Source organism: Lepisosteus platostomus, chromosome 13 (assembly GCF_059453375.1).
Source record: "Lepisosteus platostomus isolate fLepPlt1 chromosome 13, fLepPlt1.hap1, whole genome shotgun sequence".
Classification (NCBI taxonomy): domain Eukaryota; kingdom Metazoa; phylum Chordata; class Actinopteri; order Semionotiformes; family Lepisosteidae; genus Lepisosteus; species Lepisosteus platostomus.
The window spans coordinates 29,798,246-29,811,562 of record NC_142623.1 but is presented as its reverse complement, the minus strand read 5'-3'; the positions used below and the strand labels follow the sequence as shown (position 1 = coordinate 29,811,562).

The following is a 13,317-nucleotide window of genomic DNA, read 5'->3' as shown; positions in this document are numbered from 1 at the left end:
CTGTTGCACTGAATTCCATTACAGTATTTGAAATACTTTTTTTTCCAGAACTAGTACCAAATATGAACTTTCTTCTGTTTTTGATAGCATGCTGTGAATGTGTATTCCTAAAATTAATTGCCCCTTGCTCTTTTTTGACATTTCTAGTCAGTAGGTTCAAGATCAAGGTTTTTACTTGTTCTTTGAATTAGACATTCTAAAACCAATTTGTGAACCTTTAATGTGTGGTTCTTTTTATGTAATACAGCATTGTGGAACATTGTTTAGGGTGCTGGATTCATAACTATAACCTCACATGCTCCAATCCCAAATGAAAAACTGCTGTGATACCCTTGAGTCATTGTCCTCCAGTAGTCCTGTCCAGTAGTTATTGTCCACCGAGTTATGCAAATGTACTGTAAGTGGCTTTACCTTAGTAGGATAGCTCATTCAGCAAATTAACAATTATAAAAATGCCTTGGCACATGCTGAGCACTAAATAAAGGCGCCAGTGGCAAAATTCCATTCCATCCTTCTCATCTACCCATGAGAAGAATGTCATTGAGTTTTCTAATATTTTCATAACCCAGAATAATTTTTCTGTGCAATCACGTAGTGTAAATGCCCTTTGAAAATAGAAACAGTAGCCAGTTGATGACAATAGGAGGCTTTTTCACTTACAAAAGGTCTTTAAATTTCTGTATGCCTAAATTTGTAGAAAATAAGTGAATAGCCATGCTCCATGGTAGGAAAGAAAGTATGAAAGGAAATGTTTTGCTTATGAGACCTTTTTGGAGAGTGCTGTGGGTTAAGGATGTTTATTCAGCTGCCTTAAGTTGCACAGTAACTTTGTGTGTTCCAAATGGCTTCTTTGAGATTTTGATACTCGTATTTGCTATTGTATTAATTTAAAATATGCATCGCCAAGGAGCTCTGCCACAGTCTTGATATTTAGTACTTTCTGACGTGAAGGCCTCAGGATTGTATAGACATGAGTAGTCTCGTATCCACCCAGGACTGCCTTCATCATAAAGCTGAGCTCCAGTCCTGGCTAGATCATGTTCCAGCTGCATTCAATGTTTTGTGCTGTGTGGATTGATAAGAGTGATACCAACTTCACGCCTTTTTAAATTCTAGGACTCCAAGTTTTCTAGCAAGACGCTGAAGCGCACCAGGAAGTTTGTTGTGGATGGTGTGGAGGTCAGCGTGACCACATCCAAAATGATAGGAGATGACGAAAAGAAAGATGAGGAGATGAGGTTTCTCAGGCAAGTGAAGTGAATTTCCTGCAAAACTCTTGAGCATGATGTAAGAACTCCTCTGCCTAAAACAACAATGGGAACATGCCTTTCACAAGACTTTGCTGTGTTCCCAAGACTGCTGCATTCCCCCAGGCTGTCAAGGTCTTTTTGTTATGGCATCTAAAAGAAACAGCTCTCTGCATTTATATTTAGCATGTGTGGTGCCCCGTAGCTAAAGCTAAACTATATTACAAGACGGCTTTTTTTTTTTCAAACCTCATTTTCCTGATAGCCATCATTGTGGATCAGTGTAAATCTAAATTTCACAATTCAGTTAGATTATATTGCATGTTCTATGTAGGGAAATAAATATGTACAGATGTAGGGAAATAAAAAAAAATACTTGGCATCCCACATACTTTGTTTATTGTTACGTATGCTTTCAGCTTTTGAGAGCAGACAAAAGAGGCTTTAATAGTCTTGATATGTAGTATTTGGGAAGAACTGTATTTTGGCATTTATTCGTCAAAATCTCTACTTAAGTCATGTTTTTTCATCACACAAGTGGTGTGATATGTGCTGCGCTTTTCATTGCCCTTCATAAAACCTAGTGAAACTAAGACAAATAGTCTGGTAAATATTTGGCTGTTGGTTTTGTAGTTCCTTAAATTGCCTTAAGAAACCGCTATGAAAAAAATGGACATGAACACATTCATACACTCTTCGTATGTGCTTCCATCTTGTGGTGTATTTCTAGCATTGCAAGTGATGTAAGCAAGGCCCTTTGCAAGCAGCAATGTGGGATGGCCACTGCTCTTATCTTCTGCCAATTTTTGTTTTGCAGTTGTTATAACCCAGTAACAAACACGAAAGGAGTATATGGTGCTCTATATAATTATAGATCTTAGGTGAGCGATATAATGTCTGAAAATGACCTGGGGACTCACACTATTGAAGACAGTAGTTTTGTTTTTTGCGGATGTTCTGAACTTGCCGTATCCTGTCCTGTTATGTAGGCGCCAGGAGCTGCGAGAGTTGCGACTGTTACAGAAGGAGGAGCATCGCGCCCAGGCCCTGCTCAATGCCAAGCTGGATACACAGCGGGAGCAGATGCAGCGCCGCTTTGACCAGGAGATGAATGTAAGCCTGGGCCATTCCGCCATTCAGTTATCCCTTACAGATCCCTCTCCACCAGAACTCCAGCCGAATCAAGTGCATGTTAGCCATACTGCTTGAAATGATAATTAATTGCAATTTTCATAATAAATAATACTTACATGTTCCTGGGCACTCCACTGAATGTGCTTTACAGGGAATGGGGACTCCCCTCTATCTCCACTAATGTGTAGCCCCACCTGGATGATGCGATGGCAGCCAAAGTGCACCAGTACACCCAGCACACACCAGCTATCAGTGGGGAGGAGACTCGAGTGATGAAGAATTCATAAATGGGGATTACTTCATCCACTAATGAAGTGCTACACTCTCATGGGTAATGTGTGGCTGCTGTTATGAGTCAGTAGCCCCACTACATGCTGCAGATAGATGATGGGACCTCCGCTTCATGTCTTATTCAAAGGAAAGGAATTTGTCACCTGCTGACAGGTTTTCTTTTTACTCTCTCAGGCAAAGAAGAAGTATTATGACACGGAGCTGGAGAATCTGGAGAAGAATCAGAAACAAGTGATTGAAAAAATGGAGCAGGACCATGCTCTTCGCCTGCGAGATGAGACCAAAAGGATACGCTCAGAGCAGGAGCGCGAGTATAGCAAATTTCAGGAGCAGCTCAAACAGAAAAAGAAGGAAGTAAGTGTCCCGACAGGTCTTGAACAGTGGTGACTTAGCAATTAGGTTGTGAAGGATAAATGCTGAAGAGATTTCAGGGTAGGTTGAGTATATACTGTACTGTATATAGTTGAAAGACATCATGCAATTTTGTCTTGCTGGGGTAATATACAGTACTTTGTTTTATTTACTTTTGTGATTTTTTTTTTTTGTAGGTCAAACATGAAGTTGAGAAACTTCCCAGAAGTCAGAGAAAGGAAAGTTTAAAACTGCGCATGAATGAACATCAACAGATGAAGCAAACTGAGGTAAAACCATCTTTGGCAGTCTTCAAGTGCATCATGGGACTAGAAAACTTGTAATTTAGTGTGAATGGTTAAAACCTGTCCATTTTTGCATTGATGTTGAAGGATTTATTCTATTTTGTATTAAATGTCATTTGCAAATGTTCTTTACACAGCAGCATGTATGCTTCCCTAACATGTACAGCTTTTACGCCTAGATATGTGCCACTAGGTTAATCAACTTCCCAAATACAGGAAGAAAATAAATCTTTAGGATGCACTCGGTATGAAATTATTTGTATGTAAGAATCAATAAATTACTCCACCATTGCAGCCAGTAATGCCTTGGCCAGAAATACCGTATAAGCACAACTAATTATTCCATCTTATTTTCAAAAACAAATGTATCAGTTTAATGAACCACAGAAATAAATTACTGCAATTGATTTTTATCACTCATTATTTTTAAATCCCTTAGAAATGTCAAAACTTTGGAGAACGGCAAGGCTAATGGAAATGTTTTGTCAGCATAGAGCAGATTTTTTTTTTTCCCCAGTGGCACTTCAGTACTTGTCATTTGTGTTTAAATGGGGAGAAGTCTTAGTTGGTCACTCTTTTTGTGCGTTTGCAGGAACAGAAGTTTCTGGCAGCTCAGAAGAGCGACCTTGATGCTGCTCTGAAGAGGATCATAGCTGAAAACAAGCATGAGATCTCAGAAATGGAGCGCGAGTGCCTCGACAGAAAACACCATCTAATGAGAGGTGGAATTTCTGATAAGAGGATTTTAGTTGTTGTGTTCAAGTATTCTCTTTTGGAGAGAAATTTTGCTTTAAGCTATTGCTTTTGTCTGTAATCCATATGCAGGCAGGTATGAATATAGTAGAGTATTTGCATTTATCAAGGGGAGTATAATACATTGCACCACCTTATACCTACAGTATCAGTTCCCTGCTTAAAATACATTTTGTCAAACATGCTTAAAGATTAATAACCCAATATATGGAATTAAAACCATAATGCATGCTGCCTTCTCCAATTCTCAATTTTTTGCACATCATGCCAGTTAGCCATCCAGGTTTCAAGCAGAAGGCATATATTGGCAACCCCCACTGCCTTTGAAATGTATTCCAGGAACTGAGTTTCAACATTTCACTGCTTTCTCTTGCTTCAGAAAGGGAATCCACCATCTGGGAGCTAGAGGAGCGTAACCTGCACGAAAAACACCAGCTGTTGAAACAGCAGCTCAAAGAACAATACTTCCTGCAGCGGCACCAGCTTCTCAAGAAGCACGAAAAGGTACTGCCTGCTGTTTTCAAGACTATACCCTGTCATTAGATCAATTATAGAAAACCGTATGATCTTACTGCCTCACATACATATTGAGATAATGGTACTTTTTATGCGTTATTAATGTATTTTTCTGATATTTGAAATAGTGCAATTGCACAGGTTTTTAATTTAATATTGAGGACCAAGACAATTGTTGTAGTGATTGTAAATATGAATTTGTGAATATGAAATATTTTTTTTAATGAAAGGTAGTTAAGCTGGTACTGTATGTGCTAAGTGATCACTTTTAGTGTGGGTGTGTCTTGTTAGCTGTGGTTTGCGTGCCGTGTGTGACACAATGTGGTGTGGGCGCGTTGCAGGAGCTGGAACAGATGCAACATTATAACCAGCGGATGATTGAGCACCTGAAGGCCAAGCAGCAGCAAGAGAAAGCCAGGCTGCCCAAGATCCAGCGCAGCGAAGGGAAGACCCGTATGATGATGTTCAAAAAGAGCCTGAGGATCAACTCCTCAGGAAGTGCATCAGAAGACCGTGAGAAGATCAAACAGGTAAAACTTCTCAAGGATGAAAGGGAATGTACTTTGTGGGCTTTGAAGTGCAGTGTTTCACACATTGGTATTTTTGGTTTGCTTTAATTGGAATGAACTTGTATTTACTGTAAATCAAGCAATTGTTCCTGACTCACCCCACTCTCATGTTGGTCCCTTTGTGTTTTCCTGCACAAAAAGAGTTCTGCAGTTTTCCACACCAGACAAAGCCAGTTCCAGAGTATGTCTGTTTCAGATCCAAGACCGTTGTGAAACTTTGTGCTTTGCTATGATAGGTACTTTTGAGTTGAAAAGTGGAGTTTTACTGTGTATTCCTCACCACAGCCTTTCTATTAATATTTAATCATTATATTCTAACCAGAAGGTATACTATGAAACAGATGTATGGATTGAGATTTATCTTCAAGAAACGAGTCAGATTTTTATGCATCTTTTGTCACTTGTATGTGGTGAGGATGTACATGAGATGTGTAATTGTGTATTGTGATGTTGCACCTGCAGTTTGCACAGCAGGAGGAAAAGAGGCAAAAGGCCGAGAGACAGCACCAGCAACAGAAACATGAAAACCAGATGAGGGAGATGATGGGCCAATGTGACAGCAATATCCGGGAGCTGCAGCAACTGCAGGTGATCTCGGCAAACAGCAACAACCGCCCATGCTGCACAGCATAAGCCCATACAATAATGTTTTCTAGAGCTATATGTCTAAAATTACTTATCACCATCTTTTAAATGGAAATTCTCAGAGTTACTGTATGCTTGGGATTTGCATACGATTCCAGACTTACTCAAATTTGAAAGTTCATTTAAATTCCACAGTGGAATCTAGAAAATGTCAGCTATGCAGCTAAAAATCTTAACCCATAAATGTTAAAATAGGGCAAAAATAACACTTCTTATTTTGTCATTACAGAATGAAAAATGCCATCTTTTGGTTGAAAATGAGACTCAGAGACTTAAGGCCTTAGATGAGCAGCACAACCATCAACTTAAGGAGTGGAGGGAACAGCTCAGGCCTAGAAAAAAGGTATGTTCCGACCTTGGGGCGGAGCGGTGGAACTGTGGCTAAGGATCTGAGCAGCCGGCAGAGGAATCCTTCTCCGTTGAGCCCCTGAGCAAGGCCCTTAACTCCAATTGCTCCAGGGGCGCTGTACAATGGCTGACCCTGCACTCTGACCCCAAGCTTCTCTCCCTGTCTGTGTGTCTGTGTCTCATGGAGAGCAAGCTGGAGTATGAGAAAAGATGAATTTCAAATGCAAGTAATTGTATATGGCTAATAAAGTGATCTTATCTTATGCACCTTCTTTAAACTAACATTAGTAAGTTGGTTCTTAATTTTTTTAAATTAGCAGAGCTCTCTAGGAAATATGAAGAAAGGTTTGCTGAAACAATACAAAACAGTTTCTTAATTTGAAGTTATAATGCTATCATAAAAGATTTATGAAAAAAAGTTATTCACATAGTTTGTTCAGTTTTCCCACACAAAGCTTCTCAAGATAAACAGCAGTGATTTAGCAGTGTCACACGTTGCCAGTCATAAGAACACTCTTTGACTTGTAGAACAGGAATGGCACCTTCCATGTAGATGTAATCTTTCTGGAATGTGTCAAGAATGCACATCACAGAGGAATGTATATCTACGTTGGAGAACTGGTTTTGTTTTTATAGAAACCTAATCCAACAGCCTGCCATGTGCATAAGACGTTTCAAAGAGGGTACAGATTTGTGTTTGCAGTGCTTGATGACCGATGTTAGTCAGTTCTTCTCCCAATTTTTTTCCAGGCATTGGAGGATGAACTAAACCAGAAGAAAAAAGAGCAGGAGATGTTCTTTAAGATGAGTGAAGACTCTGAGTGTATGAGTCCCAGTTCACCCAACAAGCTTGCCAAATTCTTACCATACTCCGATTCTTCAACAACTTAATCAGAAGATTGGTAGAAAGAGGCAATGTCTTAACAGGAAACTCAGGACCAATATAATATAAGACATGACTGCAAAGCCACACCAAATATATCAAGAAACCCATTGCTCTTATACAGTATGTGCTCTTTAAACTTAACTGTTTTTTAAACTTTTAATTTTTTTATTTAGCTCTATTTACATGCGATGAGTTACTTTTCAGATGCCCTGTTTGAACTGGTAATCTGGCAGTTAAGGTATTCTAATTAAGACCTACATTTTCTTCAAAACATGGTGCACTTAGGATTCTATTCTGTTCTATAGATGTAGTGAGTAAAGTTTTAAGTTACTTTTTGTAAATTTCATGTAATACAACTTTTGGATTGCTGTGTTTTTAGTATTTCTCTTAAGTGAAATATTTGAAGATGCCAAAGGCAGCATACTTTTGTAGTGTTCTACTGTAGTGGACTCTATCCTGGCTTCTAGAGTGCATTTATCAGTCTGTTTAAAACACTTTCAGTAGACAACACAATTTTCACAGTGTCATACTCCAAATGGTCACATTGCATTAGCTAGAAAAAATTGCACATTGGGTTTTGTTTTCCAGCTTTCAACTGTAAAGTTTAAAAGCATTTTGTACTGGAAATGTCACTCAAAGCACTGTTATTTGAGAAAGCATCCCAACATTTGATCCTGAGTTAAATGTTCCACACAAAATACAGATATACAGTTTTTGTTTTATTTTAGATTTGCCAATTTATCCCTTGGTTCTTTTGGCACAAAACCTTTTTTGTGGAAACAAGTTAATAATGTGTCCTATGTCAATTTGCAGTGTCAATTTGTCTTGTGGAAAAAGTGTCTACTTCTAAAGGAAAATTAGGCTATCTGTGACTTCAATTTAATAGTGTGCTGCCACATGCAACTACAAAAGTGAAAGCCGAGTTAACTTTTTAAACTTCACTCAAAGCACCCTAGCTTCTGTTTAGCAATCGGGTGTATTCTGTGTATGCACTGTATGTGTCACACAGTGCTGCTGGGGCATTGTCTAACATACTGTAGCTAATCACATTTAAAACATATATTTAAGATATTCTGCTGTCTTAAGGGTATGATGTTAACGTTAATTTGTTTGGGTCATACTACACAATCTGTTGTATCTACCTTAATCTGTTTTCATTCACACTTTACATTGGCTGGCACCAAAATGTTAATTTGTCACATATATAAGTTATCTTAATACTCTTGAATATATAAAATGTGTATATTTAGGTTTTCAGATTGTAAACATAAGACTGCTGTAGAAATCAGTGTACAAAGTCCGTGTCAAATCATCTTAAAGTCTGATAAAATATGAATATTTTGCTGTAGAGCTTCTCTTAATTCTGTTTTGCATCAGTAAAACCTTAATATATAGATTTTTGTTTTGAAGGAAAAGAACTCAGCTGTTAAGTTGCTCTTTTGAAAACCAGGTCTAAGCAGGTTTACTTTCTGCCATGCTATTTTGGTGTTTTTACTGTAAAGTTGAATTAAAGCACTGAGGGACTCATGGCCTGGTAATACATCTGAGAGTCTTTATCTGAAGGAGCCAGAAGTCCAATACTGTTTGTCAGTGGGCTAAGAGTATAGTTTCTTAATGCTTTAAATGTAAATACATACAGAACATCTATTATTCAGATAAATATTTTTATTCAAAATGTAATTCTAAAAATGTAGTTTTTACTTTAACATTCAGTGCACTGTAAACATAACAAAAGTGCAATATATTTTATATTCAACAAACGTAAAACTTGCACCAAGTCTTTTTTTTATTGTGTACTGTATATACAATTCTAATGTTTGTTACTAATGTGCCTGAATATCTACATTACACCCCTATCTTTTTCATTGAATGAACTGGATTTGAAGCATAATCTTTGAGTCTCAATTGCAGAATTGCTCAATTGAGTCAATCACGTGAGAGAGCATTTTATGTACTTCAGTTCACTTACATTCAGTTATTTTACATACCCTGCTTGTAACCATTAATACATATACTAAATAATTAAACATTTAAAAGCAGCAGGCACAGTGAAGGTATTGGCTGCAATAGTTTTATTTGATTATGATTTGATTTATTACTTGAAATGTTTTCATGATAGACTTTAAACCATTGTTTCTAATTTTAGGAATAAACCATTGTCTTGTAAATAAGTAATAAAGACATGTTTGGTATAAAAAATAATGCCATTTTATTTCTAAGACAGTGGCTTTTTTAAAATTGTTTTTCTTTTCTTTAGCTCTTGATTGGATTCATTACCTTTCACTCTGAAACATTGACAATACTAATTACTGTGGTTTCAAGAAACCTGCTCAAGAGACGCCTGAGCAGAAATGGTGTGGTACTGTATGTGTTTACTGCAGAGTGAGCCTGTAAACTGACATGATGCAGAGGTATTTTAATAATCATTTAAGTCATTTGAGACTTTGATACAAGGTAAACAATCACAGGATGAATGAGTCAATGGTGAATTCTGACACTCTGAAGACAAGGCTTTATCTTCTGGACCTCCTAACCTGCTGTTTAGGGCATAGAGAAGATATCTTATTGTTTACTGGGAAGAGCTTTTGGCTTGTGATGAGACACTAAGTTTGTTGTTGTACACAAAGCACCAGGCAACATTGGCGTTAGGGAGAAGTGTCTTTACTACCCGTGAATATCTTCATTGAGCTACTACTAGCTGACCTTGGCTTATGATTAACTGCATGTACTGTATCCATATTTTATTATTCTATTATGCATTTATAGCTTCATACCCACCAATCTAGCTTCATCTGCTAAAGACTGGACAGGGCTGACAGGCTAAATGTCAGTAATGCAATGTCTTGACTATAGCCATGACCGCCATCTGCATAAATGCTGTATCTATGTATGATGTTTTGTTTTAATTCGTGAGGGGTGTGTAAATGGTCCTTTTTTGAGTCATTTAAGCCTGTTCTGTCATCAAGCACTTTATATAGTTATAGTTTACATACTGTACATGTGGTTCTGACATTTCCTGACTAGCATATCATTGGCATTGATTCCAAGCACTTTGTTTGTTCAAGTTGTCATGAACAAGGTACTGGCTGTTCCAGTTTCCAGCTGCATCTCAAGCGCTTATAAACAATGAAGCACGATTTCCATTTTGACTGTAATTTTTCCTTAATGTAACAAGTTAACAAAGAACAGTCTGGTGGATACAGACCTGCTGTGATGAAATGAAGCTGTCATCAATATATTGGAGCAGACTTTGGAAACCATCTCAAAGCTGAAGAAGTAAATGGTGGCTTTGTAAAGCTTTGTTTCCAATTTGTATTAATTGGAAGCAATGGTAGTGATATTAGAATTACTTTATATTGGGGGTCAGATGAATATTAAGCCACTGAATGTGATAAAGGATTGTTCTTAAGTGAAGTGGATATGGTATTCGTTTCCAGCTGTCCTCATAGTTTACTAATTGTATTTCTTCTACTCAAGTCTTCCTTTTAAGAGGGTAAAGTATTTAAGTAATATGCCTGAAAATCCTAGAAAAATATCCTCTTTAAAGAAGTAACATTTGTAACATGATCAACCTCCACTTTTAAACTACAACAGAAACGGTAACATCAAAATGAATCCGTACACTGCAACAGAATCATTCATCAGTTCCTTGTAGGGAGTTGTCACTTTTCAATAGAGCAAACAAGGATATTCTCAGTTAGCTGTTGCAAATGGTGCCAACAGATCCTGGCACAAAGTGCTACTCTTAAATCACACATTGGGAGCTTGATGAATAAGCTGCCAGTTAAAATCTAGCCTTTCTGGGTAAACACCAGACACATGGCAACCCTAGCTTCATTCATCCTGAGGTAGTTTGTGTTTGCTCTGATTAGAGATATTCTTCAGCTTGGGGGAAAAAAAATCTTCAAAAACAATTTAGATGTATAATGTCTTAATTCTCAAGCTTTTTTTGTTTAACCTTTTTACTTATTTGTCCTAAGCTACTCAAAGCTTTCTTTGTAGTTTGGTATTAACCTTAAAAGATGTTTAAATTACTATTAATGTATATTCTACACATAAAGGTAAAAGTCAACAAATAGACTTGAGTATCTTTAAATATTAGATGATTTAGTTCCACCATAGACAAATTCATATCCATTCAAATAACAAAAAAAGCTATTTTACAGGTAATGACCGCAGTAATGTGACTGTCACGCTTTTAAAAAAGCAAGCACTATCTTGCATAATTTTTCATTTTTTTGTGTCAGTTTTTTAAGAAGTTTGGTATTCTATATTTTTGACTTACTGTATATTGCAGTTGCTAGGATATTTTTCAACATCCATTTGGTTTTAGTCATTTCTGGTTTTCTTTCCTGGTGATTCTTAATTTATTGGTTTAAAATTTTAAAGCAATTGCACAATTTCACAGTTTTGTTAGTTTTGGCCTGCTTTTCATCAGTATACATTTGTGAAAACAAGTGACTTTAAGTTTCTGCACTACCTTTTTGTGATGTGATCTTTGTGTTGGCACTTCACAAGACACAACACTGTAAAACCAATAATACATTGTTTGAACTTTGAGTAAAAAAACCTTATCTACCCCAAATCTAGTTAATATCTGAAGGCTTAACTATAGTACATTCCAGTATTGACGTGAATGCCACAAAAGTTATTCTTTAGGAGCTTATATTTTAACCATTCAGACTAAATCTCAGTTTCAGCAATAGTATTTTCTTCTCAAGATAGTTGAGAAGGAATTGAGGTGATTGCTGTGGTTTGAACCAAGTTAGGTTTAGGAAAATGGTGAGAGAAGACTAGGCTTTAGCTGTTTAAAATGGATAAATGTAGAGATGAGATGTTCAGTTTGACCTTAGCCTGGAACTCAAAGCTAGTCCTATTTTACATTTTTGGCTCATTAGGTTTGATACTATATCAATTCACAATATGGACCTCACAAACATTTGCATATCAGCACTTGTGGCAATCGATAAGGCTTTAATCTTATTTTCTATGGAACTTTATTTTAGCTGCAGACGCTAGAGTAGCATTTACCTGATACAGCTCCAACACTAGATCCAAATACATAATTGTGTATGATGAAATTAGACAAATCATTATATGTCACCTTAACATGTAAAGAATGATGACTATAAAACAAATATCTTAATATTATAAGCCAATTCTGGTTTGCAAATAAACCTAGTGCTAAGTTTGTATTAAGTCTGGAATAGGGGGTACTTTTAGTTCGGAAGGCGAGAAAAAGCAAGGTAGTAAATAATATGGCTGTAATCCTAGTTAAACTAGTCCAAGTAATATCTGAACTGCCCTGCATTCCAATAGTGCATTCATCCAATGTTATTCTCGCTGATAACTCAATTGATCAGCATTCAGACTTGTAAAATTAATCTTAGTTAATATTAAAATCATGTACAGTAGAATTAAGAAACATTGCTTTCATGGCACAATGTAAAAAAGCAGTAAGGAGGTCAGGCTTGGTGTTGGGTGTAGAAAAAAAAGCAATTGTTTTCAGTAACAATCACTAATATCTGATTAATTTTAGCTTAAATTCATTTCATCCTTGGAATTAAAATAGTCTTGTGAGAAACAAGTAAGTTTAATGCCAATGATTGAGACCTATTAGTGCATAACTGATAGAGTACTATGTTGTATTCACTGATATCCAGTTTTAAGAAGAAAAAAAAGTTGCCCTACTAGAAGAGGTAGTTTTACTGTGTAAATGAACAATCCATTTAACGTCCTGTTTGAATTGCTGGTGTATTTCAATTTAATTACCACAAGAGAGCAGTAAAGAGTCATGGAATTGTTTAATTATTTCATACCAAGTTATGTATAGTAAGTATGGATGTAATTAGAGAAAAGAAAACTACTGAGACACTTGTTTTAAGTTGTATTTTCTCATATCTACCAAGTGTTTAAGTTAATTGGTTGAACAGTTTTTTTTACGAGCAACAGTTTGAGGTTTCAGCAGCTTTAATCAATTTCAGTGCAGACGTAATGCAGAAAAATTTTGAAATTTGAATTCTAATATTTTAATGGAGGATGGGTCTTTTTTTTTACTTTAAATGTATTTATATCAGGATAATAAATTGTTTTTTGATTAAATCTGCAAAATTTAAAATTTAACTGGTGAAACAAATCCCCTAATATTTTAAAACTGCCAAGTATACAGTATTTTGAAATACTGTATTTTTGAAAACGGTTCAGGTCATCAGCCTGGTTGATGCATTTTTAAGATCTATAAAATTTTTCATATTACATTATTTTTCACTTTA

At 36.4% G+C, this 13,317-nt stretch overlaps 1 protein-coding gene across 2 annotated transcripts in view; it reads left to right on the top strand.

Annotated features, from left to right (window-relative positions):
- stk10 (serine/threonine kinase 10) overlaps window positions 1–9,247 on the top strand; it is a 38,090-nt gene extending 28,843 nt beyond the window's left edge. For both annotated transcript variants that reach the window (XM_088604060.1, XM_088604061.1), the window contains exons 10-19: window positions 1,117–1,247; window positions 2,237–2,360; window positions 2,847–3,026; window positions 3,221–3,313; window positions 3,921–4,050; window positions 4,461–4,585; window positions 4,939–5,127; window positions 5,629–5,754; window positions 6,041–6,154; window positions 6,910–9,247. In XM_088604060.1, the coding sequence (XP_088460186.1) occupies window positions 1,117–1,247; window positions 2,237–2,360; window positions 2,847–3,026; window positions 3,221–3,313; window positions 3,921–4,050; window positions 4,461–4,585; window positions 4,939–5,127; window positions 5,629–5,754; window positions 6,041–6,154; window positions 6,910–7,050 (1,353 nt within the window). In that variant the 3' untranslated portion in view covers window positions 7,051–9,247. The remainder of the gene's footprint in view (window positions 1–1,116; window positions 1,248–2,236; window positions 2,361–2,846; window positions 3,027–3,220; window positions 3,314–3,920; window positions 4,051–4,460; window positions 4,586–4,938; window positions 5,128–5,628; window positions 5,755–6,040; window positions 6,155–6,909) is intronic.
- Window positions 9,248–13,317: the final 4,070 nt, after the last annotated feature.